At 39.1% G+C, this 26,857-nt stretch overlaps 1 protein-coding gene across 12 annotated transcripts in view; it reads left to right on the top strand.

Annotated features, from left to right (window-relative positions):
• Positions 1–26,857, top strand: part of FGD4 (FYVE, RhoGEF and PH domain containing 4) — a 260,303-nt gene that overhangs the window by 111,687 nt on the left and 121,759 nt on the right. Inside the window, exon 1 of one of the 12 annotated variants that reach the window (XM_078449952.2) lies at positions 3,203–3,218. The exons of 10 other annotated variants lie outside the window; for them this stretch is intronic. Coding sequence is in view for 1 of the 2 variants with exons in the window: in XM_060657954.3 (XP_060513937.1) it covers positions 3,812–3,902 (91 nt within the window). In the remaining variant the exon portion in view is untranslated. Of the gene's footprint in view, positions 1–3,202; positions 3,219–3,264; positions 3,903–26,857 lie in introns of those variants that run through there. One more of the 12 variants, XM_060657954.3, reaches the window with a different exon arrangement.

The raw sequence follows: 26,857 nt of genomic DNA on the forward strand, positions 1-26,857 counted from the left end.
CAGAATGTCATAAGGAATCATATATATGTAGCCTCTAAGTTAGCTTCTTTCTTTTTGTTTTTGTTTAAATTCTAGTTAGTTCACATATAGTGTAATATTGGTTTCAGGAGTAAAATTTAGTGATTCGGCACTTATATAACACCCAGTGCTCATCACAAATGCCTTCCTTAGTCTCCATCACCCACTTAGCCCATCCCTCACCCACCTCCCCTTGAGCAACCCTCAGTTTGCTCTCTATGTTAATAGTCTCTTATGGTTTGCCTCCCTCTCTCTTTTTTCCCCTTCCTTCCCCTGTTTTGTTTCTTAAATTCCACATATGATGAAATCCTATGTTACTTGTCTTTCTCTGACTGACTTATTTTGCTTAGCATAATACGTTCTAGCTTCATCCACATCATTGCAGATGGCAAGATTTCGTTCCTTTTGATGGCTGGGTAATTTTCCAGTGTGTGTGTGTGTGTGTGTGTGTGTGTGTGTGTGTGTGTACGCATATACATACATACACACCACATCTTCTGTATCCATTCATCAGTTGATGGACGTTGGGCTCTTTCTATAATTTGCCTATTGTTGATAATGCTGCTGTAAACATCAGAGGTAGTCCTTGAAGGTACCCCTTTGAATCAGTATTTTTGTATCCTTTGAGTAAATACCTACTAGTGCAATTGCTACATCGTGGTGCTAGTTCTATTTTTATATTTGGCTTCTTTCTAAGGCACATGCGTCCTTAGTTCATTCCTTCTTATCGCTGAATGTTAGACCATTGCATGGATTTATCGCAGTTTGTTTATCCATTCACTAATTGAAGGATGATTGGGTGTTTCCAGCTTTTGGTGACTATGAGTAAAGCCCCTGTAAACATTCATGTGCAGGTTTTTGTGTGAATGTAAGTATTCATTTCACTTGGGCAAGTACCTAGGAGTGTGATTGCTGGGTCACATGGAAGTGCATGTTTAACTTTGTAAGAAACTGCCCTGGCTATTATTAGGGAGCTTAGAATTTAGTTACAAGTTTGTGGTAGATGCTTGTTGGGATGAGAACTGGGTGTTATATGTAAGTGATGGATCACTAAATTCTACACCTGAAGCCAATTTTACCATTTATGTTAACTAGAATTTAAAACAAAAATGTGAAGTAAAAAAAAATAAATAAAATTTCTTCTGGATTAAAAAGAAAACAAGTTTACGGTTTGATGCTGAATATAATTGCAGATTATCCGCTTGTGGCCAGTGAGAGTCAATAGTAGTAGTTATACTTTATTATCACTTGAGTTTACACTAAGTTATACTTTATTATCGCTTACTGGCTACAAATCATGTTTCTATAAAAATTCAAAAGTGGATTCCATTATATCTTAATTTATTGTACAAAAGTGAATTTAACTTCTTAAAGGTTGTTGTTTTACTAGTGTTATTGGCCAAGTTTTTTAACCTCTTGAACCTAGTTTTCTCTTCTACAAAATGGCAATTACTATTTCCTCCCTGACCTGAATTATTCCTCTGTAGTGATAACTCATTTTTGCCTTACAGTGAGGATTTAATGACGTGCTGCATGGAAGGTGCTCAGCAGCCCCTGGCACAAAAGTAAATGTTAAGTATAAAAAAAAAAAAAGAAAGAAAAGGTATTTATTTGTTTGACAACCAAACCTGAATTTATAATTTAAACATTGCTATCAAAGCTCAGAAAGCACATCAACTGGAGCATTTTTATGACAGGGAAACATTCTGTTTTTTACATTACTGAAATTTGCCAAGTCTAAGTGGTCTTGGAATCCAATATAGACCGTTTTCCTGCCACTGTGAAATTCAAACACATGGGTGGAGTTTGCAAAGGAACTAAAAGACAATTCCGATTTCTTCTTTCTTGGACTCCTTTTCTTAATGTTTCAAATTATCCCTTCTTTTTAGATGAGTTTTAAAACCTATTCATGGCCTAATATGTAAGTAGATTTCTTTTATTCAGAATTACTAAGTTGATAACCACTCCCTTCCCGGTGAGCAGGTGGAAGTTATTGTTCCACAGCCCCTCAGACCTCATCCTGGGTATTGCCCTCCTGCCATTGACATCAAGCAGTTCTAAGCAGATGCAAGTGAGCCAGGGCTTTAGGCCCTCAGTGAATGAGGCAAGACTCCAAACAGGCAAATTCTTGCCCTAGTACTTCTCCTAGGGTGGTCCTTGAAGTGCAGTGCCAGATCAGTAGCGTTCCTGTCACTTGGGAGCTTGTTAAAAATGTAAATTCTGGGGTCCACCACAGACTGAATTCAGTTGCGGAGATGGGACTAGACAATCTGTGTTTTATTATTTTTTTTAATGGTTATTTTTTTATTGAGAGAGAGCATGAGCACAAGAGGGGCGGGGGGGGGGGGGCGGTGCGGAGAGTGGATAGAGGATCTGAAGCAGTCTCTGTGCTAACAGCAGAGAGCCTAACATGGGGCTTAAACTCACAAACCATGAGATCATGGCCTGAGCTGAAGGTGGATGCTTAACTATCTGAGCCACCCAGGCGCCCCAGGCAACTTTTTTTTTTTTTTTAACTTTTTTAATGTTTATTTATTTTTGAGAGAGAGACAGAGACACAGTGTAAGCGGGAGGGGCAGAGAGAGACACATACATACAGAATCTGAAGTAGGTTCCGGGCTCTGGGCTGTCAGCACAGAGCCCAACATGGGGCTCAAACTCACCAACCGTGAGATCATGACCTGAGCCAAAGTCATATGTTCAACCGACTGAGCCACCAGGTTCCCCCAGCAATGTGTGTTTTAAAATGCCATCCAAGCGGCGCCTGGGTGGCTCAGTGGGTTAAGCGTCCGACTTCAGTTCAGGTCATGATCTCACGGTCTGTCAGTTGGAGCCCTGTGTCAGGCTCTGTGCTGACAGCTCAGAGCCTGGAGCCTGCTTTGGATTCTGTGTACCCCCCTTTCTCTGCCCCTCCCTGACTCATGCTCCATCTCGCTCTCTCAAAAAATAAATAAATGTTAAAAATTTTTTTAAATGCCATCCAAGTGATTTGATGCAACTGGACTGTGACACTGATTGCCTATGGACACAATGAGGAGGAGATTGGAGAGGTTATTTCTAACCATGAGAGGGATGTCTGTATAGCCTGTTACTTCATTGTGATCTTATAAATATTTTAATTGACATTTTCTAATATTTCAGGATATGAGGAATTTTTCGAGTACTTGTTGAATGATACAAACATAAAAAGATATAGAAAAGTGAGTAATAAATATTATACCAATTGTACAGTGTTCTAAATAACAAAACTTGGTTTCCTTAGGAAATCTATGAGTAGTATTTATTCACCAAGCTCCATGACCTGTCGTAAAATGGAACGTCATAGTGGCAAAATAGCATTTTTGATCATCCAAAATGACATTTTAATGTCTTAAGCCTGTGAAGCCAGAGTCTGTAACCTCTTCCATCCAGGGCATGGACCCAGTTAAAGTGGAAACAAACTGTTTTCACACTGGCGTTTTGAGAGCATTACTAACAGTTAAGGAATTAGGCAGTTTATAAACGATCCTATTCCCAAATGCATTTCTAGTTCACTTGAAGCTTCCATGTGCCTCTGTTGTTGTTTATTTTACCGTAATAAATAGACGTCTCTGTATCACCAGATACTTGGTCTCATGAAAACCCTGCAGCAGCCCTTCCTCTGGGGGTGTGGCGTATTATGCATGAGGTTGTCTTTGAGAAGTAAGGTCTGAGAATGCCCTGAGGTACACAGGGCACTGGTGCGGGCTCCTGGCTGCTCTGTGTGATCTCCAGTCTAGCAGAGGTTTTAAAGCCAGGAGTGAGATGTTATCCCATGATCTCTGAAAGAGTAAAGACAGATATTTTCTTATCAAACCAAAGTAAACTAATTATCAATATATGTGAAGTCACGTCCACTGATCAAGGTAAGTGGTTTCATTTTCTGCTGTATCTTTCTTATGTTTTGTTTTGTTTTTTAATAGTGTGGTCAGTTGGTAACACAGCATGCCAAGGGACTTATAAGTGGCAGAGAGTTTGGTTTTGTTTTCATGTTAAGAATAGGGTTCACGGTATTTTTCAACTTTCACATTAAATATGTAGTATCTTCAGGGTTTTTGGCTCTTTCAGGAGGCGTTTCTGGGCTAGCAAAGTACATATTGGTTTAAGTTCTATTTCTCTGACTCATTCTTAGTAACATTAGGACAGTTTAAAAATTCAGTCAGTAAGGAGAAGAATGCAGAGAAAGAAAGCAAGAATTTCCTTTTTTTTTTTTTCCCCCTTCAGTTTCTAGTGTGAACAAAGCTAAGGAATGTTTACTACTAATCCTTTTCTAGTGCTACTGCATGGAGCACTCTTCTGTTCAAACAAACCCCACCATCCCAGCCTTCTTGTTTTAGTAAAGTTCAGAGGAGTGTTATGTGTTTTACATTAGATAACATTGCAGAGATAGGCATAGATCTGGACTTTTTTTTTAAATTGTTACTGGTATTAAGCTACTGTTTCCTTCCTCTAGTATTCTAGAGAGCATATAAATGAGAAATGGACTTTGAAAGAGGAATGAAATTCTACTGTGTGGTAGAAATATAACCATGTGACAGGAAATTTATGCTAAAAATATTTTTTAAGGCTGAAATGGGTTCATTTTGTGTAGCTCTTTTCCCATTGTTTCTGCATGGGTATCAACCCTCCCGAAGAATGCCTACATTGCTAAACAGGGTGAGCTGCACCTTACAACAGGCAGTCTTCACAATTACCAAGGTTCTCTTTTTTTTTTCTGACGTCACTCTTTCCTCTTTTGGCCTCAGTGGAGCTTGCACGGAGTGTAGAAGCGCGAGGGAAGGGTTGGTCCTAGCATTGCTGCAGGCAAGCTGAGGCTCCCTCCTGGAGCCCCACAACCTTGGCTGGCTCTGCTCCCAGGTTCTAGTAGTTGCTAGAGATTGAGGAGCCCAGTCCTTGCCTGCTCCTGCTTCCTCCCTCATGTAGGTGGAAGGCTTGATTCCTTTGTGAGGGTTCTACTATTCTTGCGTAAGTAAGCTCAAGGTTTGTATGATCTCACCATGGTTTCCCATCATACTCTAAATATGAAAAATTGTTTCAAACTGACAAAAGGGAAGTATTTTTCTTTCTCCATTAGTGAAGTTCTCTCTCTCCTTGAAATAGCTGCTCTCTCTTTTCATTCCGTCTTCAGTTAGGGTTGATTGGAGGGAATTAATATTCCTTCCTGGAAGGCAGCTCTCAGATGGAGAGAAAACTACTAGAATTTTCTGTTCTAATGGACACCTCCCTGTAGTGAGTGGCTGCTACCATAGTGTGCGCTTTACAAGTTCCTTTTAAGGTTTTTAAACTGAAAAGACAGTAATAGAGCACTTCCTGCCCATACCAGTGGTTTACTTTTATTGCCAGTAAGTTGTCTAAGAAAACATTTCACATACACATAGTTACATGTTATTTGTAAAAGTTTTATCTTCGTTTAATGACTTGAAGAGATTTTCCTTTTTAAAACGTGTACCTCTAGACAGACTCTCACATGGAAATTGAAAAGTGAAAACAGCGTGATCAATGACTCAATAGTAAGTATTGTTTAATCTTTGCAGGGATAATAATATGGTCTTCATTTCATTTTCATCCAAAATAATGTAACTTACATTGTAATCCAAGAGTGAGATTTAAATTTGGCCGCCTCTCCGTAGATGCTAGAACACCATTCATTCAAAAAATAACAAAGCCTTTTTTTAGGTGTCTGGTCCCTACCTCCTTTCTGATCTATCCTCTGATAATCATATTCACTCTCTGTGTTCTTTCTTGCTTATAAAATAGGGAGCTAATTTTTACTGGTCTGAAATATATTTTGAAAGGTTTTCTCCCTGATTTAAATATATTTTCTGACTTGTCCACTACCACAGTACCTGTTAAGCCCTGTTTAGATCAGGTCCTTCTATGATTTTTTCCGCTCTGCTAATTGACCAGGGTTCTGTAGTTGGTTGGTCCTATTTTGAAGCAGCAGAGGGAAAATGCCTATGAGGAGAAACATAGTGTTGGCCATGGAGGTTGGTTGTTCTACATGGTAGTTATTAAGACCTGTCCTGGAGAAAACCACTCGTTCTCCCCTTAGAGAATGAATATAGACAAGATTTTTTTTTTAATAATTAAAAAAAAAACCACTAAGTCATTGTGGCCTTCTCCATATCATTGTATATCATCTGTTACTTCTTAGACTCAGGCCAAAAACCTTGCTCTTCTTTAAATTTTTTTTTAATGTTTATTTTTGGAGAGAGAAAGAGAACATAGAAGGGGAGGGGCACGGAGAGAGGGAAACACAGAATCCGAAGCAGGCTCCAGGCTCTGAGCTGTCAGCACAGAGCCCAACGCGGGGCTTGAACTCATGAATGGAGAGATCATGACGTGAGCCAAAGTCGGACACGTAACTGACTAAGCCACCCAGGCACCCCCAAAAACATTAGCCTTTGTTCAGTCTTTTTCTCTTCCATCTAATCTGTCAACAAATCCTGTTTCAAGAGACTTCAAACTGACCATGTCTTAATATGTCCACTGCTGCTACCCTGCTTCAAGCCACACTCAAGTTTTCTTTGGATTATTCCAATAGGTTCCTACCTGCCCTTGACTACTTAGAGTTTGTTCTGCACCCAGCAGCCTGAATGCTTCTTTAAAAATGGAAAACAGATCATGGTCTCTCCTCTGCTCACAACCCTTCAGTGGATTCCCAATTCTGTCAGGGACGATATACAAGGTCCTGCCTCTCCTGACCCTAGCTTCTACCCTGTTAACTCTGACCTCGATGCTAAACGTGCTCCCTGCTCATTCTTATCTATCCATGTTGTCTTTCTGATTTCTCCCTGAACACTTCTGTACTCCTACATTAGGGCTTTTGTAGTTTTATCTTTTCCCTTGGAATGTTAATCCCCCAAATATTTGTGTGCCTCACTGTCTTTGGGTCCACTCATTGTCACCCGACTGGGGAAGCCTTCCTTGAACTACCTTGCCCAACAGCTCTCTGTCTCCTTTACCCAGCTTTGTTTTCCTCATAGCACTTTATGCCAACTAGCATTTATGTAATATATTTTGTTGTTGTTTTGTGGTTCACTGCTATATCCCTAGAGCCTAGAACAGTGACTGATAGATACTGGGTGCTTCGTTAATATGTGTTATATGAATGAGTATTTTTCTAATATTCATAACCTTTTCTGTTAGGAAATTTAGAGCTAAATGAGCAGGGATACAGAGAAGTCAATAAATTATACATATTTGTCATGTTTTTCATTTATTCCCCTCAGTTCTCTTTCATAGAGTAAATATTGTGCTAATTAGTTTCTGGTCTTCCTTGTTGAGCAGAATCTGAGTAATGAGTGTCTTTCTGTTGGAAGACTGGAGGCCAAGCTGATAACAGTTTATAAAGAACTGAGAACAGCGGTGCCTGGGTGGCTCAGTCGGTTAAGCGTCTGACTTCGGCTCAGGTCATGATCTTGTGGTTTGTGAGTTCAAGCCTCGCGTCAGGCTCTGTGCTGACAGCTCAGAGCCTGGAGCCTGTTTCAGATTCTGTGTCTCCCTCTCTCTCTCTGACCCTCCCCCGTTCATGTTCTGTCTCTCTCAGTCTCAAAAATAAATAAATGTTAAAAAAAAAAAAAATTAAAAAAAAAAAAAACAGAACAAAGGGGGTGGCACTGAAGTCATGGATGGGCTCAATAAATGGTTTTGGATTATGAATTATAGGGCTGTGTTGCAGGAGAGAAAACAGATGGGAGAGGTTTTGGGGTGTGAGCAGGAAATTTGGGGAACTGTCTGCATGGAGAAAATTATGGCAAGATGAAAATAAAATGTTTAAGATGTTTTGTTACATATTAAGAGTATACTTTCCCCTCTTTGTTTTTCTTGGGTTTTTTCCTCCTGCCTTTAAAGGCATTTAAATTTGAAACTCTCCTACAGAAGGAAAGAAGGAAAAGAAAGAAGATAGAATAAAATGTAACAATCTAGAAATGTTTCCTCTAAATAAATTCTTACAAAGCTTGAAAACCAGTTCATGGAAGCTTGAAAACCAGTTCATGGATTAAAGTGTGTGAACTATTTATGTGTTTATACGTTATACAGTTTCTTTCCAAATCCATCTGGATAATTGGAAATTGACCCACATTTAAAAATCTATAACAAGCAGTTAAGTTCTATGAATGATGATTTGCTATATGATAATATATTTATCAGAGTAATAATGATACATTGTTAGATCACGTGACTTCTTAGAAATAGGAAATCTACTTAGAGTGTAATAAGAAGTACATAAAGCTTGAAAATGATTATTTTCGTTACTTTGTAAATGTAAGCCCCCAATGACTATTGAACTGGTGAAGTTACCAATTTATGTAGAATATCATCAGTTTTTCTCTTTTAACATTGCCCAATAAATTTTTTTCTTGATTTATTTCTATCAGAATTGCTAATTTAGAGCAGAAAATAGCAAAATAGTGAATGAAGATATTGAGCAAAAAGATATTTTTTTATATTTCTTTAGTCTAAAATTCACTAACTTATTTAAGTACAGGATAGTGATAAGGAGACATGCTTAGAGATGAGGAATGTAACTGTCCAGTAGTCCCCCTTCATCCATGGTTTCACAAGCAGATGATCCTTCTTCTGATGTATTGTCAGAAGGTCACTAGTAGCCTAACAGTATGTTACAATGCCTGCGTCATTCACCTCGCTTCATCTCCTCACACAGGCATCTTATCATCCCACATCATCACAAGAAGAAAGGTGAGTGTGGGACAAGATAGTTTGAGAGACTGAGCGAGCACACTCGCAGAACTGTTATTACAATATGTTATAATTATTTTATTAATATTGCTAATCGCTTATTGTGCCTAATTTATAAAATAAACTTTATCTTAGGTATGTATGTATGGGAAAAAGAGTAAATACAAGATTCAGTACCACTTATGGTTTCAGGTATCCACTAGGGGTCTTCACATATATGTAGAATGAAAGAATGTGATTATGTTCCAGTAATGGAGAAGGTGGGAATATGGTTGCAGCATTAGGCTGTGTGTGGCTGTGAGTAGATGTGCAGCCTTTACAAGTAGGCCGATGTCTGATGGTGAAGTCTTTTATGCAAATCAGAATTTTTGCTACAGGTCTTGTAGTCCCATTAAAGGATATTAAGCAAGAGCAGTAATGAGACTGGTTTCATCATGGAATGAATAAAAGAAACTTTTTCTTTGTGGGAGCAGTCCTATTAGACATAACTAAACATGAATTATATAATGCAGTTTTAAAATTCAGAATTAGAAAAGTGGTTATATTTGATGAATTGGCTTATTTTTCTTCCTAACTTCCTCTGCGAGCCAAAAAAAAAAAAAAAAGGAAATAATAGAAAAGCTAGATGGAATATTTGCTTTTTAAGTTTTGCGTGACTGAAACAATCCCCTACACTGTTAGAAGCTGAACACACAATGCTATTGTACTCCTGGTCTAGAACCCAGCCAGGGAAAAATACGAGGCCGCAAGGCCTGCTGGTCTGATTACACAGCAGGGAGTAAGGAAAGCAAATATCTAACTTGGTAAGCTGTTAAATATTAAATTTTCAGTAAAATGGGCTTTATATTAATGTTTGTCTTAAAAGAAAGGGTATCGAAATGAAAAGGTGGGTTGGGACTGATAAGAGACTGTCTCCAAGGTCACCGACCTTGTCGGGTTTTTTAAAAAATTGCCACTCTTCAAATAGAAGTACTGAGGTCCACATCTATCTACCTGTGACCTGAACCTAAGCAATGACACTAAAGGAGAAAAAAATGTCATTATAAAGGTAAGCAACTTTCTCATGGTCACAAAGTAAATAATAATGTCAAAACCTTGCCCTTTTGCTAAGCCACCCTGTTTTCTCTGAGGAAAAAAAAAATGCACTTCCAGATAAACATTAGCCTTGCTTCCCACAGTAGGTTTGGCTGATGCTGGGCTATAGAGATTGTATTGGTTATGTTTAAATAAGTGGCTTTCAGGGTGAAGGACTGGCTGGCCCTGAGGAACTTTTCCTACTTGGTAGAGTTCATTTTATCCATGACTGCCAGGAAGCTAAACCCAGGTTTGCAAAGTGAATGAACAGTGTCGGTAACTGCAAAACAAAGTGTAAGAAGACAGTGGGCTGGGAAGAAATCTGCCAGTAATTTTATGTGATTTAGTGTGAAGTAGGCAGACAGATGCTTGCAGACACTGGTTAGTAGAGAGTGTCAGGCTGGAATGTTTTAGCTGCTGGGAATCAGGTTCAGAGAAATCAAGTTCAGAAAAGCAGGTGCAAAATTAATGAAAATCAGCAAAGTCAGGAAGGATTTGGTTATGAAAAGGATCTATTTTGTGTATGTGTCAAGAGGCGCAGTAGTCAGTTCTTGTTGCTTGTGATTAAGATAATTAACAGGTCTGTTCGGTCTTAGCAACATCTTTGTCAAACCTTACAAAACTTTGGCCAGTTTGATTTTCTTCTCTCTGGATCTGCAGATAAATTTATTGTGAATAAATGGAAAATAGTTTGGCATTGGGTTGAAGGAAGAGGAAAAGCCAAGATTCTGGTTAATTTATAAACCAGACATCTTGAATAAATGAGTTGGCTATAGCTCTTAGAAAAAAACAACTTTATTTTGCCCTTCAAGTTCTTTTCTTACATCTGTTTTTATTTCTTTCAGAGTTTATGAAGTCAATAAAATTTTTAAATTTTATTGTTTTAGAAGCTTCCTTTCATAGCCGAACTTTCCTTACTTGGCCAGGAATAATCTCCCTCTTTTGAATTCTCAAGGCTTCTAATTGATAGCTTTCCATACACAACATTGTTTTTGTTTTTGTTTTGTTTTGTTTTTCAGCAGTGGATTCTAAAATCAGATCATCTTACTTTATCTACCACATGGTGAAGAGGGCCTCATTCTTGAGATATAAATTTTGGCTGTGACTTAGATAGGAGCTAATCGATGTTGTGAGCCTAAATTGTTTCTATTAAAATTTCACTAGGTCTTTATGGTACTCCTGTTTTATGATATAATTTTGGTAGAACTTCAGCTTAACAGCTTAACATTTAAAGATTCATTTCATACAGCTTCCACTGCAAATACTAATTTGATCCATGCCTGTTATGACACAACCTTGACTGCACATTGGAATCACTTTAAAACACGGATACCTGGGTCCCAGGTACTCCAGGTCCCTGGATAATCTAGGTCCCTAGAGATTATGATTTCATTGACCCAGAATTCTGCGCAGGTATTGCAGGTGTTTTGTTGTTGTTGTTGTTTTTAAAGTTCCACAGTGATTTGTGGTTGAGAATTATTGACCAAGAGCATGACCTATTGGCTTATTGGTTCATATGCATGAGATAGCAGGGGAAGATAATTTTTACTAAAAAGAATTAGGTAACTGAATTAATAGCATACCAGGCATCTGGGATTAAGATCGATAAGAAAGTAAAGATCATACTCTGTAACACTGTTAGTTTACTCCTGAGTCATCTGTAAGCCCAGATGTAGTAGATACTATGTAAGATCAACTGTGCCGTGATGCTGTTAATGACTTTCCTGAAACCTAGCGGTTTTTACTTGTCCAAGGTCACATTGCTAGCTGGGGACAGAGCCAAGACTGGTTCTGGAAAATTATAATATTAACATAGTGCTATAGTAGTAATAGTGTTTATATAGCACTTCACCATTAATCCATGGTTTGTTGACTTGATTATTTAGGTCAAGGTCTGCAAACCTTTCCTGCAGAGGGCCACATCACAAATACATTTTGGGCTTTGTGGGACATAGGATTTCTGCCATAGCTACTCAGTTCTGCCAATTTAGTGAAAAGCATCATGCACAATATATAAAAGAATGAGTGTGGCTGTATTCCAATGAAACTTCATTGACACAAATAAATGGTGGGCCAGATATGCCCTGTGAGCTATAAATTGCAAACCTTGAATCAGGTATCTTTTAACCTTCCCACTGAGAGACTCATGGGCTGTAGCTTGCAGTCTCCTGATTGAGGGGCATTTTAAACTTCCTTTGAACTTAAGAGCAAGATGAGGATCTTAGTGATCCTAAACACTGATCATTACACTGGCACTTACTGTTCCTGTTTTGATGCCCTCTCTTGCAAGGTACTAAGTACATGCTTATTGAATTAGCACATACATGCAACTTTTAACATGTTTTCTCTCATCTTCAACCAACCTGTATAACCAGTCTTCCAGTAGGGGGAAAAGTTGCACGCATGCCAGCTATGGAGAAGAAATGCACTTCAGTTCTTTGAAGTCTGTGGCAGGCTATAATTGCTGGGTTTGGCAGAATTCTTGAAGTAAATAGAGATCTGAGTTGCTCTGAGGACATTTATTATCTTAATTCCTTAGAGCAGATTCTAAGACTTTATTTCTAAAAAATATTTCTTAAACTTGGTTTTTGCAATAACTAGGGTGTTTAGTGATTAAAGAGTATGTTTGGTTTCTCAGAACAATATTTCAATTCATTTGGATTTAAGATCACTACAGCGCTTATATGTGGTGAGTGGAGTGTTTGGCAAAACAGAGCAAATACTGGAAATAGTGTTCCGGATCATGAGCCCATTTGCAGTGCAAAATGTAAATGGGCCTGACCCCAGTTGTAGTGGAAAGAGCACTGCCCTTGGAATCCAAACCCCTGATGTGACTCTTGGCTTTATCATCATTTACCAACCTTACTATAACATGCAGACCTCTGTCCTACATACTTCTGTTGATGATGAAAGTGAAATGTGGTAGGACCTATGTGAAAGTGCCTTATGAGGTCTTTCCTGGCCTCTCCTTGTAGAGTCTGGGTCAGGTATAGCAGGAGCCACAGTGCAGCCCTGAACCATAGCACTGGACTGTCATGGAGGGAACCTGAGAGATAGGCCCACTGGTCTCCAAAGAGAATGGTTAAGAGTATATGATGGAGAGGCTTTATTGACGTCAGCAGAGGAAGGAGATGAAAAATGTCAAGAAGTGAAGGGCAAGTGAGGAGGTCAAACAGGGAAGAGGCAGAGAAGACTGGAACTGTGTCTTGATCTATTTAGTTACCCCAAATCAAAATTCTTACCTCATATTTCCTTTTTTTTAAATGTTTATTTTTTTATTTGAGAGAGAGAGGGAGGAAAGGAGGGAGGAACACAGAGTGAGGGAAAGAGAGAATCCCAAGCAGGTTCCACGCTGACAGCATGGAGCCTGACGCTGGGCTTGATGTCATGAACTGTGAGATCATGACTTGAGCTGAAATCAAGAGTCAGACACTTAACTGACTGAGCCACCCAGGCACCCCTTACCTAGTATTTCTTAAGTAGGATTTTTTAATACCTTGGGTACTTTGAAGCTACTGGCTGCAGTATTGGCTGAAATAGAGGCACAGGATCAAGGCACATAGCCATAATATAACAGATGTAATCACTTGATTATGTGCTGAGTGAAGCCAAAGAATTATGAGCCGGAGTGCCTGTCCAGAGGATACTGAGAAATTCCATGTAGATATGACCTCTGACATCAGCCTAGTCACTTACCACCACCGCCATGTATCACCACCCCCATTTACCACCTTCATAATGAACACAACAGTGCCTGCCTGCCTGCCTGCCGTTATCTCACAGGATTCTTGACAGGAGCAAATGAAATAATGCATATAAAGTGCTTCACATACTGCATACTTGGCTCAGAATAAACCACGTTGTTAAGTTTTATTACTTCTACTATTGCTAACAGAAAGAACAGTAGTATTTACAAGCAAATTTGTTATATACTGTGTAAGTTTTAAAGCATTACGAAATTCCAAGTTATGATTGTTAATATTTTTGTGACAAAATGTATGTTCCTGAAGAGTATATCTTGTAGCATCAATATATCCCTGTCTGAAGCTATGCCTTGCACTGCATTTATACAAATGCCTCTTGGTGTTTAGAGAACAAATCAGTTGAGAAAAGGCCAATTTGAAAACTAGTTTCTTTCCAGGGAGCATAACCTTTTCTAATTCCCTGTTGGTGTATGGGTTATAAGTCTTGAGGAAGAAGTCAAGCTTCCTGTCAAATGTACTGATCAAGATTTGCCTGATCTTGGGGTGTGACCCTGGGGAGGTCACAGAGCAAATGATTAGTTGGATCTGTTTGTGACTCAGCAGAATTAAAGGCCAGTAATGTGCTTTTACATTCAGGGGTCTTAGGATACTTTTTTCAATGTATCACTGTACAATACTGTACAATGCCCACAGTATTCTACACATGGCTGTTCTCTGCATGGTTAATTATTGTAATACTTTAATCCTATTTTATAACCACTTTAAAGGGGAGGAAAAGTCCTTTTGCAGAGTTTTCTGTGTTTGCTAAGTTGTATGCTTTCAAGTCTGCTAAAATGTGGGATTTTGCAGGGGAGGGGCGGATGGGGGGTGCAGAGAAAATGGACTGGCAGAATTCCAGAGTTGTGATCTCACCTGGGCTCATCCAGGAGCTACTCCAGTTTGAGACTCCACGTGCAGGACTCAAGCAATCAGAGCCTTGTCCCTAGTGCTGCTTTTGTGGTCAGCACATTGTGGGAGAGTGTACCTTCAGAGCTGGGAGCAGCAGCATCACCTCCCAGAGCCAAGGACAGGTTGGAGTTTCAGCTCAGTTTGAGTCAGGGTCACGAAGGCAGCCAAAATGATGGCAACGTCAGGAAGAGATGCCAGTAATGGAGATGGGAAAGTGGGGGGGAATCACCAGGGCTATAGCTGTCAGAACGAAGGAGTCCCTAGGACAACTTTTCCCAAAACGTGTTCCAAGACACGTTAGCTCCATGGGACGTTGACCTGTCATCTATAATGACGAGTTTTCCTGGACATATACTGGGTTCAAAGTCAAACGGGTTTGGTTTTGTTTTGTTGTTTTTTTGTTTTGTTTTGTTTTGTTTTGTTTTACTGTAGGGCTTTTTGTAGCCCATAATATGCCCACTGGCATCATGAGGATACAAGGTAAAGCTGTAAAATTTGGCAGGTCACAAATATTTCACACAGAGTCGTTGTCCATTTGTGATGGTGGTAGTGGGGGATGGAGTGGATTGGGGTGGTGGGGGAGGGGGATGAGAGTTCCCGTTGCCAGAGTGGAGTTTCCCAGAACACATTGCGGGAAAAGTTGCCCTAGGACGTGTGGTATGTGCTATGAAGATTGCTGTGGTTTTTTTGCCTGGGCTCTTTAGTGGACTGCTTGAACCCTGTGGAGTCCTGAAGGAACTGGCAAATACCCAAAAGCATTCTCCAGGCTCTCAATAAGTGCTTTTTCTTCTCCCTCTAGCCTAATCACTTGACTGATATTTGTTACTGCTATTAATAAAATTAAAGAAATTAGTCCTTCTTATAGAAAGAAGGATAAGTGGTTTAACCCATAATTACTGAGACCAAAGACGACAACAAAAAATGGGGCATAGTTTCTGTACAGTTGGCTCTGCCTTAGGCAAATAGACTCCCCGCCCCCCCCACCTTAAAAGGCAATGAAATGGTATTTTTTAAAAGGTATCAAAGGGAATACATTTGAAAATGTTAACAATGAGTTTGAAAAATGAGGCAGATGGAGTGTTTAGGGATGGCTGAACCTAAGGAATACCAGGGCATGCTATTCATTCTGGACACTCTGACAGGCTCCTGAAACTTAACACACACAACTGTATTATTGCATTCTTACTTAAAAGGAAAGGCAGTGTTTCCTTGTCACATTAGCCAGGAGCCTAAGCAAGCTTTTACTCCTCTCTTTTCTTCCCTTCTTCGGCCAGCCCCTACCGATGCTTTCCTCAGTATGTCTCATAGGCTCTCCTCTCCTCTTTGGTCCCTGCCATGGCCATCGTGCAGTCTCTTAGCTGGTGCACAGACTGGTGCAGTCGCTTCTTGTTGACCTTAGCAAGGGCCCTGGGGAAGCAGGGGAAGGTGAGCATTCCAGACACCTATGGAATTGTGCATATCTCTATTTTATTTTATTATTTCAGTTTAGTTTATTTATTTATTTTGAGAGAGAGAGAGAGAGAGCGCATGAGCAGGGGGGAGGGACAGAGAGAAAGGGAGAGAATCTCAAGCAGGCTATGTGCTGAAGCATGGAGTCCAACGAGGGGTTCGATCTCACAAACTGTGAGATCATGACCTGAGCTGAAATCAAGAGTTGGATGCTTAACCAACTGAGCCACCCAGGTGCCCCTCTCTTTTCTCTTTTACATCTTGAATTACATGAGGGTAAGGATTACAGTTTATTTGTCTGCCTGTCACCAGTAATTAGCAGCTTCCTGGGCCCTTTTAATTAGGGAGTTTTCACTCAGTACATTAACATAGAGACAGATAAAACAAAGAATGAAATAAAGTGGTAACTTGATAGGTTTTGTTATTCTCTTTGCAGTTGCTTATTAGATATTTTCATTGCTTACAGAACAGCTTGTATTTTGAAGGCATAAAGATGAGACCTGTTAAAATTAAAAACCGAATTTCTTTAAGGGGTCATAAACACAAACATGCTCTTCAGAAAATGATTCATTGTCAAAACAGCAATTGTGATTAATGGGAAATGGAGGAAAATTTGAAAAGTTTTATGGAGTCTAGGACATATATTTACAATCATGGTAAAGGTGAAAGATAATGATTAAATCGTTGGGGATTAAAATTATCTGCCGTAAATTCTCCACATCAAATGTCAGACATCATTTTATCATTACTAATGCTGTTGTTACCTTTATTGAATAGAGATTCATGTTTGTAGTTGGCCATATAGTTATAAGCAAATTATTGTACGAATTTGCAAGAGAGTCATTATTTGGCAAGAATTTATCCCAGACAGTTTATTGGGAATCCCTGAAAGGCATGGAGGGATTGGGCACTGAAGCACATGAAGGTGCAGAGAAAGTAAGCCAGTATGAAAAAGTGCTGGGCAGTAAATCAAAAGCTAAGTAGTGGTCAGGGCAAAGACAGGCTAGGCAGGCAGACAAGGAGTGTTAAGGGCCTTAGGAAGCTCGAGGGAGGAGAGAGATAAAGGATCTGGTCCTCTGATCCACTACCTTGATAATCCTATCACGTGGAGTACTGAAGGGGAGGAAGAAATTTTCTTCTGTCCAGGATTCGTCTAGCTGGACTAAGAATTACATTTATATAAGATGGATTATCAGGAGAAAAGGCCCAACTTTTACACATGTGTACAGAGGCCCAATAATAAAATTGAGACTTAAAGAAATGACCAAAGCAGGCAGTTTTTATACTTTTTAGACAAAGAAACTATAGAGCTGTGAGGAATTGACTGAACAAAGAAAACTTTAGAATTCCTTACTAATTGAAGCTCCCAAGAATTTGGGCTGATGTAGTAGATTAGTAAGAAGTAAAAGGGGTTGTGGGGCACCTGGGTGACTCAGTCAGTTGAGTATCCAATTTTAGCTCAGGTCATGATCTCATGGTTTGGGAGTTTGAGCCCCACATCGGGTTCTGTGCTAACAGCTTAGAGCCTGGAGTCTGCTTTGAATTCTGTGTCTCCCTCTTTCTGCCCCTCCCTCACACATGTTCTGTCTCTTTCTCGAAAATAAATAAACATTAAAAAAACTATTTTAATACAAAAAAAAAGAAATAAAAGGGGTTATTTATGCAGCCTTCTGGGCTCTAAATTCCCTATCTCTGGTAATAAAGACACCTCTAACTCCTGGTACAGGGACATAGCCTGGTACTTTCGACATAGCAGATATTTTTTTCTGCTTTCAGGAGGACAGAGTAGTCTCTGAGTGTCTTTGCACAGGCTGTCTGTTAAGTAATTTTTATTTACAATAATCAGTATGCCAAAGTTTTGGCACAACAGTAATGCAGGGTGTTTAGATGAATCTAGGGCCCACTTTAATCCATCTGCTTACCCTTTGCAGTAGAAAGAAGGAGCTAAGAAATGGGTGTTATTGTAAATTGAAAACAGTTTATCAGATGAAGCACAGCAGGCTGGGGACCTCTTCCAACTCTGGATGGTGTCAGCTAGAACCACCCTCTCCAAGTAGGCAAAAAAAAAAAAAAAAAAAAAAAAAAAAACCCACATGTAATTGATTGTGGTTTCTCTTTACTCCCACCTTCCGCTCTAGTCATGGCTGCAGACACAGAATAATCTTTGTGCTTTAAATAGCCAGAGCTTGCTACAATCTTGACCAATATTCTTATTTGAATATAATCAAAAAGTGAACATCAGACCATGGTTTTAGGGGTGGAAGAGCTACCTCCAGCTCCCTTCCTGATGCAGAAAGTTGCTGGAGGAAGTTTAGTGTCCAAGATAATACCATGCCAAGGCTCTGCAGAACTGCGCCAGCTCCAATCCGGAAGTCATCATGGAATGTGTACTTTCGCACTGCTGTGCAGGGATTCATGGGACCTAACAAATGGTCACACTGAAAAGGGAAACAGATTCCTAGGCCAACATTTAAACTGGGGTGATAAAATGTAGTCAGCTCCATAACAGGCACTATAGGCATGGGCCTCAGCTGTGATCTACTCAGTACTGGAATTTCGACAAGCTTATGTGGTTTTGTTTCAGTTAATCTAACAGAATTCTAACTTTTAAGGGACCACAAAGCATTCTTTAGAAATGTTATCCTTTTGGGGTGCCTGGGTGGCTCAGTCAGTTAAGTGTCCCACTTTGTCTCAGGTTATGATCTCACGGTTCGTGAGTTTGAGTCCCATGTCAGGCTCTGTGCTGACAGCTCAGACCCTGGAGCCTGCTTTGGATTCTGTATCTCCCTCTCTCTCTGCCCCACTCCTGCTTGCATTCTGTCTCTCTCTCTCTGTTTCAAAAATAAATAAACATTCAAAAAAAAGTTATCCTTTTCTTTCCTTATACATAGGAGAAAAAAATCGGTAAATAATTACGGAGCATGTTTCAGAAACATAAAGTATTTCTATTTTGAAAACAAATTATGTTTGTGTTTTTAGAGGCTATACATTTCTCTGATCTCATTGCATACATGCAATGTTGCATTTGCTTAAGAAAAATACAGTCATCACAATTGCCTTTTTACACATATTACACATTTTATCTGTGCACATCCAGCTATGGGGCCTTGAAAAATATCAAATATCTGCAGTTACTACCTTCAAGACTTAGTTTGAATTCATACTGCTTTTGAACTTTAAAGACCTCAAGCAATCTGCTTTTTCTGGCAATTACAAAATTCTATAATTTTAGGTAGCATCATCATAAGTCTGAAACATTGGCAGCCTACGGTGCATTTTAGCGACTCGAGTAAATGAAAATAAAATTACAGATTATGATGGATGGAAACATTTGAGTCGATTACTGGGATTTTTAGCTGCTGCTGTTTTTATCAAGACATCTGGATAGTTCCACAATTCCAGATGTTTAGAAGTCTGTTGCTGGGTTGTGGAAAGATTACTTGTGTAAAAGTTTTTCCTAGGTATTTAGAATTTGGTTGTTTTTGTTTATTTGTTGGTTGGTTTTTTTTTAGAATGTTAATTTTATTTCATTTAAATTTTTATTTTTATTTTTGAGGGGGGCGGTGCAGAGAGAGGGAGACATAGGATCCAAAGCAGGCTCTCATGAAGCATGAGATGGTGACCTGCGCTGAAGTCTGATGCTTAACCAACTGGGCCACTCAGGCGCCCCGGTATTTAGAATTTGTGTAGAAATGAGCTTCAATGTTTAAAAGTTGAGATAAGAATGGAAATGTTTCGAATTTTGCATGGGCTCTAAAACAGCTATGTATCTACTTATTGTTGGAATTTAGAAAATATCTCTCTTGAATTAGAAACTAAGAATGTAGGCAAATGAAGAGAAACTTGCCTCAGGTCTCGAGAGCTCATTTGTTCAAAACTATTTATTGAGCATCTATTGTGTGGCAGGTGATGTTCCTGGGATACATCTGAACAAATGTCAGTGCCTTCTCACAGCTTACAGTCTAAGCAGGAGACACAGACAATAAACAAACAAAATAAATGTTGTACTGATTTAATTTAATTTAATTGAAGTATAATTGATATGTAACAATATATTAGTTTCAGGTGTACAACATGAGGACTGAACATTTGTATACATTACAAAATGATCACCACAGTCAGTCTAGTTACCATACCTCACCAAAGTTACAGCTTTTTTCTTGTGATGAGAACTTTTGAGATTTACTTTCTTATCTTCAAGTTTGCAATACATTATTGCCTGTAGTCACTGTGCTGTACCATTGCATTCCCATGACTTCTTTTAGAGCTGAAGTTTGTACCTCTTGAATCTCTTTACCCTTTTATCCCACCCTGTTCTCTGTATCTTTGAATTTTGTTTGTTCAAGTATTTTGTTTATTAGATTCCACAGATAAGTAAAGTCATATGGTATCTGTCTTTGTCTGACTCATTTCATTTAGTGTAATACCCTCAAGGTCCATCCATGTTGTCACAAATGGCAAGATTTCATTTTTTTAAATAACAATTAGTATGCCATTTAAGTAGGTTGCTTTTTAAATTTTTGTTGATGGTTTCCTTCACTGTGCAGAAGCCTTTAATTTGATGTAGTCCTATTTGTTTATTTTAGCTTTTGTTGCCATTGCCTTGGTGTCAGATCCAAAAAACAAAACTGGATACAACCCAAAAAAGCCAAAATGTTGCTAAGACCTATGTCAAGGAGCTTACCACCTATGTTTTCTTTCAGGAGTTTTATAGTTTCAGGTCTTTAATCCATTTTGAGTTCATTTTAGCATATGGTATAAGAAAGTGGTTCGATTTCATTCTTTTGCAAGTGGCTGTCTAGTTTTCCCAAGACCATTTATTGAAGAGGCTGTCCTTCCTCATTGTATATTCTTGGTTCCATTGTAATAAATTAATTGACAGTATATGTATGAGTTGACTTTTGGGCTCTCCATGCCATTCAATTGATCCGTGTGTTTTGTTTCTATCCCAATACCATCCTGTTATGATTCTTAGAGCTTTGTAATATACTTTGAAATCAGGGAAGGGGATGCCTCCATTTTTGTTCTTTTTGAAGATGGCTTTGACATCTTCAGGATCTCTTTTGGTTCCATACAAATTTTAGAATTGGTTGTTCTTTCTTTCTTTTAAGTTCATTTATTTATTTTGAGGCAGGGGACAGAGAGCGAATCCCAAGCAGGCTCCACACCATTGGTACAGAGCCAGATGAGGGACTCAGACTCACAAACCATGAGCACACGACCTGAGCTGAAATCAAGAGTCAGATGTTTAACAACTGAGCCACCCAGGCACCCCGATTGTTCTGTGAGAAATACCATTGTAATTTTGATAGGAATTGCATTGAATCTATAGATTATTTGGGATAGAATGGACATTTTAACTATTAATTTTGCTTAATCCACAAACACAGAATAACTTTCCATCTATTTGTGTCTTTTTCAGTTTCTTTCATCAGTGCTTTATAGTTTTCAGTGAACAAGTCTTTCACTTCCTTGGTTAAGCTTACTACTATTTTATTTTTTGATGCAATTGTAAATGGGATTGTTTTCTTAGTTTTTCTGATAGTTTGGTGTTGCTATATAAAAATATAACAGATTTTTGTGTATTAACTTGTTTATTCTAACAGTTTTTGGGAAGCTGTCAGGGTTTTATGTATATGAAATCATGTTTCCAAATAGTGACAGTTTTACTTCTTCCTTTCCAATTTGGATGTCTTATTTCTTTTTCCTGCCTAATTCCTCTGGCTAGGACTTCCAATACCATGTTCAATAAAACTGGCAAGATTGGGCATATGTGTCTTGTACCTGATCTAAAGAAAAACTTTTTTAACTTTTCTGCATTGAGTATGATGTTACTTCTGGGCTTGTCATATACAGCCTTTATTCTATTGAGATACGTTCCATCTATACCCACTTTGTTGATAGTTTTTATCATAAATAGATGTTGAATTTTGTTAATAAGCCTTTTCTCTATTAAGATTATCACGGTGACTTTAGCTTTCATTTTGTTATGTGCTATATCGCATTATCACATTGATTGTTTTGCAGGTGTTGAACCATCCTTGCATCCCTGGATAAATCCCACTTGATTATGATGTATGATCCTTTTAATGTATTGTTGAATTCAGTTTGCTATTATTTTTGTTGGGGATTTTTGCGTCTCTGTTCGTCAGGGATATTAGCCAATTTGTGTGTGTGTGTGTGTGTGTATTGTCATTGTCTGGTTTTGGTATCAGGGTTATGCTGGCTTCATAATGAGTTTGGGAATGTTTTCTCTTTGGCTTATGACTTTATTCTCTTATGACTTTCTATAGTATTATGCTTAGATTTCCTTTTTTATTATCTTTTGTATGTCTGCTGTAGGTTTTGGCTTTGTGGTTGCCATGATGCTCACATATAACAGTCCATTTTAAATTGATAAGAAGTTAGGTTTGTGAATGCATTCTAAAACCACATTTTTAGTCCTTGCCCCCCATGTTTATATTTCTAATGTCCCATTTTACATCTTTTTATTTTGTGTATCCCTTATCATTATTTTCACTACTTTTACCTTTTAAATTCATACTAGCCTTATAAATGATTAATCCACTACCTTTACCATATATTTACCCATACTGGTGAGGTTTTTATTCTTTTCTTCTTACTAATTAATGTACTTTCTTTTCAGCTTAAAGTTCCTTTAACATTTTTAGTACGGCCGATTTAGTGGTGGTGAACTCTTAGCTTTTGTTTGTCTGAAAGCTCTTTATCTCTCCTTAAATCCTGAATAGAGTTTTCTTGGTTGGAAGTTTTTTCCTTTCAGCAGTTTGAATATATGATGCCACTCCCTTCTAACCTGTAAACTGTCTGCTGAGAAATCTGCTAATAGTCTTATGGGTGTTCCTGTATATATATCAAGTTATGTTTTCTCTTGCTGCTTTTAAGATTCTTTAACTTTTGACATTTTAATTATAATGTGTCTTTGTGTGGGTCTCTTTGGGCTTGTTTTTTTTTTTTTTTTTTTGGCAGGGGGAAATTCTTTGTGCTTTCTAGATCCAGATGTCTATTTTCTTCCCCAGGTTAGGGAAGTTTTCAGTCATTATTTCTTCAGGAAAGTTTTCTGACCCTTTCTCTCTCCTCTGGAACATCTATAATGAGAATGTTAATCTGCTTGTTGTTCCATAAGTTTCTTGAGCTATCTTCAATTTTTAAAGTTTTTCTTTTTGCTGCTCTGTTTGGGTGAGGTTTCATTGCTCTGTCTTCCAGATCACTGATTCTTTCTTCTGTTTCATCTACTTTGCTGTTGAACGTCTCTAGTGTATTTTTCAGTTCTGTGATTGTTATTTGTTATTCTTCAGATCTGTGACTTCTGTTTGCTACTTATATTTTGAACTCTTTTTTAAAGTTCTAATGTGTTTATCCATGGCCATTACTTTGAACTCTTTATCAGGTAAATCACTTCTCTCTTTTTTATTAAGTGGTTTTAGGGGGGGAGGGGCATATCTTGTACTTTCATTTGGAACATATTCCTTTGTCTTCCCATTTTGCTTGACTCTTTTCATTTCTGTGTATTAGGTGAAACACCTATCTCTCTCAGTCTTGGATGAGTGGCCTGTATAGATGATGAACTTTATTGGTAACCTTACCCTTTGTTATTTCTCAAAATTTTGTGATTGCCTAAGCAATGTGATTTATTCCTGATAGGCTACAGTTGTTGAGGGAGTCGCTAGCCTTTTGAGTCTTACAGAATGTGGGATCTCAGTCAGCCCCAGTTTCAAGCTAATTGAAAACTTACCCCTCAGGCAGCAGCTTTTAAGATATGCAAATATATACAGTCCTGCGGGACCATAATCCTAAACCCTGCTGGCCTCCAGACCAAGCAATGTGGTCATTTCTGGGAGGAACAGGTGCGCTATGGCAAGGCCAAGGGAGGACAAAAAGGTAATGTTCCCTGGCCTACATTCCCTGAGAGGATGGCATGTCCTTTAGGTATGTAGTACCCATCCAACTGAAGTTCCAGGACAAGTAAATAATCCTTTTTCACACAAGGTTGTGTTTTGGACTGCTATCTCTGCAGTGTTCTAGAGGTAGTAGCCCACCAAGAACTGTCACTCCAATGTTTCAGACCTGCTAGGACCAGAAACACAATCATCTCTGGCACCAGAGCCAGGTGCTCAAGGGGCATCCCTGTGTGGGGTGTACCTACCTGTTCTGAGCAGGCTTGAGGGGAGTACAAAAATGGCACCCACCAGTGCATCTGTCCCTAGAGAGAGTCCTAACAACCCTTTGGCAGATACTCTAAGATTACCAAGTGAATCTCATTCATATATGGTCTAGGTGCTTTTCAAACTGCTGCTTTTGTGCTGGGTCCCAGGGTGAGTGAGTCTGCAGGCAAGCCCTTTAAGAGTGGAATCTCCATTTCCTATAGCCCTATGTTCTTCTGGATGTAAGCCCTGTTGTTTTTCAAAGCCACTTACTTTGAAAGCTCCTCATCTCTCTGGTGTAGGTCCCCAGGATTAAAGTGCCTGATGTGAGGCACATCATGTTGCTCCACAAGGAGAAACTCCGTATTTGTGACATCCTTCCCAGTTGTGAGTTGCCACGACAGGGGAAGGGTGTTTGGTGAGACCCATCTCTGCTTCTCCTACCTGTATTGATGTGGCCTAATTATCCGTTACTGTAGAGGAGATGTTCAGCTAGTTTTAAGGTCTTTTTCAGGGGGAGTTATTTCACAGTTGGCTGTAAATTTGTTGTGTGGGAGATGAGTTCAGGTCTTCCTATGCTGACATCTTAAACTGCCTTCCTCAGTAATGTGGGCTTTTAGAAGGTGGTAAGTGCTATGGGGGATAAAAAACTGTACAGCTAATAAGAGTAGAAGTTACACTAAAGAGAATGGTCAGTATAGTACATATTGACAAAAAAATTTGAGCCAAGATATGAAGAAGACAAAGCAGTTAACCAGCAATTATCATGGCGGGGAAAGCATTGCAGCAGAGAGTAGCTAGACCAAAGGTGTACTTGGCCTGTTTGAAGAACAGCAAGGAACCAGTATGACTGTCATAGAATGAGCAAGGGGGCAATACTAGCAATGAGGTCAGTGGTAAAGGGACTGAGACCAGATCATGTAGTGCTTGTCAGCCCTTTTAAGGAGATGCATTTTTATCCTGTGTGAGATATAGAGCCATTGGAGAATTTTTAGCATAGGAGTGATATGATCTGATTTGGTTTTTAAAAGGGATCTCTCGCTGGTCCTGTTTGAAAGTATGACTATACTGGGGAAAAGGGTAGGAGTAGGGAGACCAGGTTGGAGGGTCTTGGTCTCATCCAATTGAAGTTTATGGTAAGTTAGGCCAGAATAGTAGCCTTGGAATGGTGATGGTAGATGGTGGAGTTGGCAGAATTTCTTGATGGATAAGATGTTGAACAAGAGAGAAAAAGAGGACTTGAGAATGCTTCCAAGCTTTTTGGCCTAAGCAAAGGTGAAACTGCCATTAGCTGATGTGGAGAAGACTGTGAAGACAGTGGTTTGGGGTGAGTGTTGAGAGGTGAGGATGTCAGATTTGGGTATGTGGAGTGTGAGCTAGCTCTTAGACACACTAGAGATGTGAAGTAGGCAACTTGAATGTATTAATATTTCTTCACCTTTTCTTCGTTAAGCAAGTGATAAACTTTTTAAATTAAAAGCTTTTAAAATTATTTTTAAAAACACATATAATTTACCACCTTAACCATTGTAAGCATATAGTTCGTTGGCATTAAGTGCAGTGATACCATGGCCACCTTCCAGCCACAGAAGTCTTCATCTTATAATGAAACACTGTACTCATTAAATAGTAACTTTCCAGGGCACCTTTGTGGCTTAGTAGGTTAAGCGTCTGACTTCGGCTTAGGTCATGATTTCGCGGTTTGTAAGTTTGAGCCCTGCATCAGGTTCTGTACTGACAGCTCAGAGCCTGGAGCCTGCTTCGGATTCTTTGTCTCCCTCTCCATCTCTGCCCCTCCCTGCTTGTACTCTGTCTCTCCCTGCCTCTCAAAAATAAATACTTTTTAAAAATTTAAATAGTAACTTCCATTCTCCCATCTCCTCAACCCCTGGCAACCACCACACTACTTTCTGTCTGATTTTGACTATGTAACTCAGATATGTGGAACCAGACAATATTTGTGTTTTTTAAACTAATTTATTTCACTTAGCATAATAGCTTCAAGATATCTATGTTGTGGCATGTATCAGGATTTCCTTCCTTTTTAAGAGTGAATAATACTCCATTGCATGTATATTTGTCCATCTGTCAATGAGTTGCTTCCATACTTTAGCTGTTTGAATAATGTTGCTGTGAACATAGGTGTGGAAACATAAAGGATATGTTTTTAAACAATCTTTAATACACATATTTGGTAACTTTCATAGATTTTATCTTTTATGTAAGTAATTTATAAGCACAGTTTCATTATAAAACGTTTAAATGATTCAATTGTACAGACAGCAAAACATGAAAGTTCCTATTCATCCTCTCTTCCTACTCTCATTTCCCGAAATTAAGTTTGCCATGTTACTGACATCCCTCTCTAATGCATTTAGGCACATTTGTGTGTGTGTGTGTGTGTGTGTGTGTGTGTGTTTAAGTTTATTTATTTTGGGGGCACCTGGATGGCTCAGTTGGTTAAGCTTCTGACTTCAGCTTGGGTCATGAACTCGCAGTTCACGAGTTCAAGGCCCTCATTGGGCTCTGCACTGGTGGTGTGGAGCCTGCTTGGAATTCTCTCTCTCCCTTTCCACCCCTCTCTCTGCCCCTTCTCCACTTGCGTTCTCTCTCTTTCTCTCAAAATAAAATTAGAGAGAGAGAGAGAGAGAATGAGAGAATATGAGTGGGGGAGGGGCAGAGAGACAGGGAGAGAGAGAATCCCAAGCAGCTCTGTGCTGTCAGTGCAGAGCCTGATGTGGGGCTCAGACTCACGAACTTAGGGGATCATGACCTGAACTG

This window comes from Panthera onca, chromosome B4, assembly GCF_046562875.1.
Source record: "Panthera onca isolate mPanOnc1 chromosome B4, mPanOnc1 haplotype 2, whole genome shotgun sequence".
In the NCBI taxonomy this organism is placed as follows: Eukaryota; Metazoa; Chordata; class Mammalia; order Carnivora; family Felidae; genus Panthera; species Panthera onca.